This window comes from Phytophthora infestans, genomic scaffold, assembly GCF_000142945.1.
Source record: "Phytophthora infestans T30-4 supercont1.1 genomic scaffold, whole genome shotgun sequence".
In the NCBI taxonomy this organism is placed as follows: domain Eukaryota; phylum Oomycota; class Peronosporomycetes; order Peronosporales; family Peronosporaceae; genus Phytophthora; species Phytophthora infestans.
The window spans coordinates 2092109-2099879 of NW_003303758.1; the positions used below are offsets into that span (position 1 = coordinate 2092109).

Genomic DNA, 7771 nt, shown 5'->3' on the forward strand with positions numbered 1-7771 from the left:
CAGGAGGTAATATCTGGTATGATACACGTTTGGACTGAGCTAATTTTGTATGTGGCGTCTTATTGTATTGAAGACTCTCCGATTAGTCAAAGAAACTTGGATCCAGACTTTGAAGAAGCCGAACTGAGCAGCAATGCGTCGGATCATCCCGAAGCCGACAACCAACCTGGTGATCAAGTTGAGATAGACAAAGAATCTAATCAGTCTACAAGTAGTGTGGGTCAACCGGGGAAATCTGGGGTGGAAGAAGAACCGAAGGAAGACACGCGGCATAATGGTCTGTCTGGTAACTTGTATGTACATGATATACAGGAATACTAACTTGTATCGTTGCTATTTGCTGTATGTGAAGATGTGAATCAGATTGTAAACGACGATGACCCCAGCATATTTGCAACATTTGAGTCAGACGCCGAGAACGATGATGGAGACGAAGACGACCAGTTTGTCGATGCCATTGATGATGACGTGGCACAAGAACCTGCGCCCCCCGGAATGCAATTTGATGACGAATTACTCTCCGCACTCGGTGGTGTGGATGGCATTGCACCGGGAGTAGTACCAGATGCGTATTTGAAGGAGCTCGGCGTTAATGGCTGGTCGGATTTGACGACGCATACACCCTATACGTATCTACAAGAGCCGTATGAGTCGCGTTCGCCTGAAGCATTGCGGCAGGACTACCCGCAACTGTACGATGGTGCGTTCGGACCTACCCCACGGGCCTTGGCCGCAGCTGCAACCCCTTCCGGAGCTTTCTTCTATTTCCTTCAACCGCAGTTGTGGGAGGATATTGCTGCTGCATCCAACGATTACTTCGAAGCTAGTCTTGATGAACGTGTACAAGGAACACATGCGAAGCAGCTCGCTCGGGAATTGAAGCATCCACAGTTCAAAGCCAAGTCGGTAGAAGAAATCCGTGAAGAAGTCCGAAGGGTACCAATTATCGAGGCGCGAGAGCTGTGCGTTTTCATTGGTCTATTGCTGGCCCGATCCGTAGTTCCAAACAAGGAAAAGCTAGCAAGCCATTGGAAAACGAGAGAGGAAGGCGCCATTCCTCGCGGGTGCTTTGGGCGCTTTATGACGCGCGATCGATTCATGCATATATCCCGGAATCTGCATTTCAGCAGTAATAGAGACCCAAGAGCGGCGACAGATCGCGCGTGGAAGCTAAGGCCTGTCGTAGACGCACTTCAAGATCGGTTTGCTTCTGGATATACGCCGCCGGCCATCATGGCGTTTGACGAAGCGATGTTGCCGTCCCGCTCCACGTTCAATAGGATGCGCGTGTACATCAAGGACAAGCCCCACAAGTGAGGCACGAAGCTGTTCATGTTGTGCTGCTCCAATTCAGCATATTGTATACGGTGAGTAGCAGGCGTGCCTCCGGGCACGCCTGCTTTTTTTTTGGTTCCAAAGTATTGTTATCGTGTATGATACTAGCTTGTGTTCTATTATATTGTATGATACAGCTTTGAAGTGTATTGTGGAAAAAAAGAGAGATCGGGCCAGGGAAGTTCCGCTGACCAAAAGTCTGGCCCTGCTGCCGTCGTGCGCAACCTGAAGCAAGTGTTTGGGCCTACTGCACCACCCAATGGAGAAGTGCGACTCGTTGTCATGGACCGGTTTTATTCTTCTGTGCCGCTATCAATGCAGCTCCTGACCATGGGATTCTAATCTATTGGTACGGTGCGGACGGACCGCCAAGGACTGAGTACAAAGCTGATCCCAAAGAAACAGGCTGGAGACAAGAAGAAACCACCAAAGATTCCAAAGAACAGACCAGCAAACATTGAGCGGGGCACGTTCATCGTGGCTGAGCCCCTGTCGGTACCTGTGATGCGTGTGCTGCGTTGGTGGGACACACGGGCCGTTCACATGCTGAGTACGGGCGGGAGTGTGCAGCCAGATCGTATTGTACGTCGGGACAAGCTGACAGGAGAGCAGCTCGAAGTGGTCCGCCCGCGCATTGTGAAGGACTATCAGACGTACATGGGTGGCGTCGATGTCCACGACCAGCTACGTCTACAACGGTAAGTCTGTTATGTTGTATGTGCAAGTTCAGAATGCCTAATCGTGTATGGTACATGGTACAGATACTCGTTGCAGCTATGCATCAAATACAAGAAGTACTACAAGGGTCTGTTCCTAGGCCTCGTTGATTTAGCGATTATCAACTCCTACATCGTCTTCAATGCTGCTCGAGCAGCTTCCAATCTCCCCAAAACTAGCCATGTCAAGTTTTTGAAACAACTTCACCTCGAGCTTTTCCAGCTTAGAGATGAAGACTGGGAAGGACTTATTGCCGACGAGACCTTTCAAGCAACGCCTTCAAAGGATACTAATGCTGCTAGAATCCACCGTGGGAGCCACAAGCCGCTACTTAACGACGAGTGGAGGCCAGGCAACAACAATCAAGGGCGGAAGCGACGGACAAGGGCCTGCAAAGTTTGTTCATTGCTAAAAGGCACTGGGACCGGTCGTGGCGGTGATTCGTCGACTTACTGTAGCTCGTGCAGGCTACAAACGGCGTCCAAGAAAACTATGGCCTGGCAAGTCTTCTTGTGCGAGAAGAAACGCCACACCCTGAAGGGCGAGCTGCTCTCCTGCTTCGACATCTGGCACAAGTCGTGGCGCAATGGGGCCCTGGCACCTGCTCCGCAGCGCGGGGTCAAATGGACGATTCGTGCACGGGCTCCTGCGCAACATCCGGCCCTAGGCAGTGCCAGCGATGAGGATTCCAGTAACGAGTCTATTGTAAGCAACTCCTGCCAGCAGAAGCGCGCCCGTCGCTCAACCAACGCAGCGGCGACGGATTGAAAATCAATTGCGTCTGTCGTTTTCATTTGATTTTTGTATTACCAATATCACAGAATTCTGGTCCGCTGCACATGTTTTGTGATGGCGTTGTTATGCACTTTCCGGGCACGTGTCTGCTCTGCAATTGAACGACTCTGTCACAATTATGTACTCGCTTTGCTGCTCATCATATAGTTTATTAGTGCGAACATGTATACTTCAGGCGTCAGTTCGGACCATATACCATAGTGAAAGATGTCTTTCACGATGTTTAGGTTTAGCATGATTCTATCACATATACACGTTACCAAACTATATATTGTTTTGCATACTAGCCCTTACCCGCAGATACACGTTAGAGCGCCTAGGGTTTCGGCAGCAAGGGGGTACGGTACTACCTCGGAGTGTACTAGCTCAATTCCACGCTCAATTGTGCCGTAAACAACCGATTGTCCCGAATGATGGCCGATAGTCTCAATGAACGCGACTTCGTGCCATTTCAGCAAACTCAGCGTCGCGAGTATGATAACCCGCGCGTGGGTAGTTGTTTTATTTCAGACACTCGTCTGCCTTACCCTCGTGGCCCTGCCCGGGGCGTTCTCGGCCGATGAGTCGGTCCAGTTGAGCGAGGCGTTTGGCGGCCCGCATGGAAATGAATTCTCGGACCAAGCATCAGTTGCGGCAGGACAGTCAATTGGATCGATAACGATTCGCGCGGGTGAACGAGTCGACGGCATTTCGCTGGAGGTAACAGCACCAAAAGCAGCCACGTTCAGTCATGGTGGCTCTGGCGGAAAAGCAAACACTCTGACGCTCGCAAAGGAGGAGTACATCACCTCAATGGAGGCGCATTGGGGCGAGAAAAAAGGTCGAACGCGGATCTTCTACTTGAGCTTTGGGACGAGCGCAGGCAACACGGTAGCGGCAGGCTCGCAGACGGAGAGTAAGAACACAGTGACAGCACCGAAAGGTTTCCAGCTCGGAGGCTTCTTCGGACAGGACGGTAACGAGATCGACAAGTTGGGTGCGATTTGGACGCGGATATCAGCCGAAGCTCCTGCTCCAGCCCCCACTTTGGTCCCTCCTGCACCAGCACCAGCTCCAGTATCTGCAGCCGCATCCGGTAGTGGTGAACCTGTTACTCCAGCGAACTCTGCGCTAGCGTCAGCTGCTGGCTCAGGCTCTGCTGAAGCCCCCACCAAACAAGTGGCAGCAACATCAACTGAAGACTCAGCGCTTGGCTCAGACGTTGCGTCTGGCTCTGGTGGGGCTCCCATAAAGAAGAAGAAGAAGAAGGCAATTGCGATTGCATTGAGTGACGGGTCTGCGGATGCTGAACTAGCCTCAGCTGATGCTTCTGGATCTTCCGACGCCCCAATCAAGAAGAAGAAAGCTGCAGCACCTTCTGAAGACTCTGATGCTGCATCAACATTAACCGATGCGTCTGGTTCTGCTGAGCCTCCCATTAATAAGAAGAAGACAGCTGTAGCATCCGACGAAGGATCTGCACTCGAGTCCGGCGAGGACTCTACACGTGCGTCGGGCGATGCGTCTGGTTCATCTGGTACTCCCATTAAGAAGAAGAAGAAGGCAACTGCGGTTGCGTCGAGTGACGGGTCTGTGGACCCTGAACTAGCCTCAGCTGAAGCTTCCGGGTCTGCCGAAACCCCGACCAAGAAGAAGAAAGCAGCCGCGTCTTCTAAAGACTCTGGTGGCGGGTCTGCAGAAGACGCTGCATCAACTTTAACCGATACGTCTGGTTCTGCTGAGCCTCCCACTAAGAAGGAGAAGACAGCTGTAGCATCCGATGATGGCTCTGCAATCGGGTCGACCGAAGACTCCGCATTAGCTTCAGACGATGCGTCTGGCTCTGCGGAAGCCGTCACTAACAAGAAGCCGGCAGTAACGTCAAGCGACGGCTCTGTAGCAGACTCGGCAGCGACCTCACTCGAAGCCTCACTAGCAGCATCTAGCGAGGGGTCTGCGGACAAGCCGACACAAAGCTCTGCCGTTGACTCCACAGCAGGTTCTGGACCTGGATCAGATAAAGGCTCGGCGGCAGAGGCTCCAGCCGGCTCAGGAGTAGCACAAGTGGCTCCTCCTGCAGGAACGGAAGCCCCTGGGATGAGTGTCAAGGACTCCATCGTGCTGAGTGAAAGCTTCGGTGGGCCTCACGGCAGGGACTTCTCGGACAAGAACTACGTCAACTCTGGACAGACCGTCAGTCAGGTCTCTATCTATGCCGGTAAACGACTTGATGGTATCAGCTTAGACATCTCGGCTCCCAAGACGCAGACTTTCACGCACGGAGGAACTGGCGGTGACCGCAAAGTGCTCAAACTGGGCGACAAAGAGTACATCACGTCGATGGAGGTGCATTGGGGCAAGAAAGACGACCATACGCGCATTTTCTATGTGAATTTCGTCACTAGCGCGGGCAACTCGCTGTCTGGCGGGTCGATGACGGACGACAAGAGTACAGTGACTGCACCGAAAGGATTCCAACTTGCAGGCTTCTTCGTAAAGATGGAAAGGAGATCGACACACTGGGTGCCGTCTGGGCGTCCATTGATCTCGTCACGCCAGCTCCGACGCCTGCGCCAGCTCCTGTTACCATTGAGGACTCCCCGGGCACTGTGGCTCCAGAAGACATCGCTGGGAGTCTGTCGGAAGTGCACACGAAGGCGAATAAACGGCCTGTGCAGCTGAGTGACTCTTTCGGTGGACCACACGGTGAACAGTTCTCCGATCAACTGGCGTGTACCTCTGGTATGGTTATCAGCTCGGTGACTATACGAGCTGGTGAGCGTCTAGACGGCCTTACCGTGCAAGTCGCAGCGCCGAAGGAGATGACGTTTACGCACGGAGGAACTGGCGGTAAGGAAAACACGTTGACTCTTGAACGTGGCGAGTACATCACGACGATGGATGTTCATTGGGGACAAAAGAGCGGTCACACACGCATTTTTTACATGAATTTGGTAACGAACAAGGGCAATAAAGTGTCGGGTGGATCAGAGACCAAGGAGAAGGGATCGGTGACAGCGCCCAGGGGCTACCAGCTTGCCGGTTTCTTTGGGCGGTACGGTGATGAGATGGACCTTATTGGTGCAGTGTGGTCGAGCATCGCAGCGGTCAATGAAACCAGCAGCACGGTGAAGGTTTCTGCGGAAGGCGACATCGCACTGGGAGAGCTGTTTGGTGGACCACACGGCAACGCGTTCTCTCGGATATCAACGAGATCAAGTTTGGACAAACGATCAGCTCGATCACGCTCCGATCGAACAAGCGAGTGGATGCCGTGACGTTGCAAGTTGCAGCACCCATGGAGCTCACTCTGAACCATGGAGGACGTGGCGGAACCGAGAAGATCATCACGCTTGCGGCGGATGAGTTCATCACCTCCATGGAAGCTCATTGGGACAAGAAGGACAAACACACTCGTGTGTTTTACATCAGCTTCACGACGACTGCTGGTCAGACTATCGAGGGGGGAACCAAGACTGGCAACTCTGGGAATGCGACAGCTCCCGAGGGCTTCGTGCTCAGTGGATTCTACGGTCGTGCTGCAGATGAAGTGGACCAAATTGGTGCAATCTGGACGAGAAAGACGGCCAAGAATGTGCCACTTACCGACCCATCGGGCGTGGGTAATGGCACCTACGGTACGACGATTCGTAACTGGGTGGGCCCAACTATTGGCAAGTCCAGTGATACCGCCTGCTACCGGAAGTCCATGCCCTTCGACAGCAAAAACATTTGTCCATTGGGGTACAGCAAAGATGGAGACGACTGCGCGGCGCGGTGTCCGTTGTCGTACCCGATTTCGTGTGGCTTGGAGTGTATTCCTCAAAACGACGACTGCGTCCTCGCCGCTCTCGCCAAGATCGGCTCGGTCGTCGCGGTGGCTTTGAATGCTGCCACCGGCGGTGTATTTGGTCAAATTCTGGCGGCGTACAAGATCGCTAAGTGGGCAGTACTGTGCGTTCGGAATCTTGTGGAAGTGATCCGAGGGCTGGTGTATTATCTTCGCTACCGTCAAACGTCAGCTCCCGTGGGTGACACAGCCGAAATGCTTACGGCTGCCTACCAAGCTGACGTCGTTCTGTATGACCTCCCCATTGCCATTTGCACTTGTCTTGGACTCCCAGTCCCTAAGAACGCTCAGTTTGCCGATACAGTGTTGGTGATCGTGGAAGGTATCGTGAAGCAGGCTATCACCAATGGTGACGAGATCGTATCGACGGGAGCCAATGTCATGAATTTACTATCGGGCAACGGTATCGCCAACAAGTCCTCGACTACAGTGGATGAACTCGAAGATTTAGTAGCCAAGAACTCAAGTTGCGGCTGGGAGCTCAAGCGTCTCACGGATCGCGTGACTCGCGCTGTCCTCAAATATCGCAATGCAAGCAGTGAGGTCGACGACATCCGAGTGAAGGTGTACAAGTCGTCGATTGTACTGAACGATATCCCAATTGTCACGAACAACTGCATGGGTGAACTCCTGGCCTCGAAATAAAGAACAGCGGCGTATGAGACGCGTGACCTACTGCGAAAGACGTTTGGAGTGATCGTTGATCAGCTCATTGAAACTGGCAAGACAGACAAAGGCAAAGACGTGGCAGAAGACGATTCTATGCTGGAAGTGGCCAATATGGGTCTGGCTGTGCTCTCAACGATCGACCCGACAGGTATCGCGTACATGGCTTCACAATTCGTGCAGCCCATTTGCGGACCTACCGCTTATGTGGGCGAGATTGACGATGGTACATTACACGACGCTTTGGGACTTAAGACGGTGGATGAAGCATTTGTAGGTAGCTACGGCTCCTACACACACGCGGGTGATGGCGTTGTTCACCTCATTTTTGAGAGTGTTGATACCAAGGATGTGACGGTTGTAGTCCATTCGGGTGGAGATGGATATACAAAGGTCGACATTGGAGCTGGTGATGTCACGACGTGGGAC

General features: G+C 52.8%; 3 protein-coding genes across 3 annotated transcripts; all 3 read left to right on the plus strand.

Annotated features, from left to right (window-relative positions):
• Positions 1 to 3321: 3321 nt before the first annotated feature.
• Positions 3322 to 5508, plus strand: PITG_22660 (uncharacterized protein; the record flags this gene model as incomplete). The annotated part of the gene is made up of 1 exon (XM_002908931.1): positions 3322 to 5508. The coding sequence occupies one exon, from the start codon at positions 3322 to 3324 to the stop codon at positions 5506 to 5508; it is 2187 nt and encodes a 728-aa protein (XP_002908977.1).
• A 62-nt stretch (positions 5509 to 5570) lies between these two features.
• PITG_00372 (uncharacterized protein) lies at positions 5571 to 6104 on the plus strand (the record flags this gene model as incomplete). Its single annotated transcript, XM_002908932.1, has 2 exons — positions 5571 to 5912; positions 5994 to 6104. The coding sequence occupies 2 exons, from the start codon at positions 5571 to 5573 to the stop codon at positions 6102 to 6104; spliced, it is 453 nt and encodes a 150-aa protein (XP_002908978.1).
• Positions 6105 to 6205: 101 nt separating this feature from the next.
• On the plus strand, positions 6206 to 7338 carry PITG_00373 (uncharacterized protein; the record flags this gene model as incomplete). The annotated part of the gene is made up of 2 exons (XM_002908933.1): positions 6206 to 7258; positions 7324 to 7338. 2 exons carry the CDS (start codon positions 6206 to 6208, stop codon positions 7336 to 7338), a joined length of 1068 nt encoding a protein of 355 aa, XP_002908979.1.
• Between the last annotated feature and the right edge of the window lie 433 nt (positions 7339 to 7771).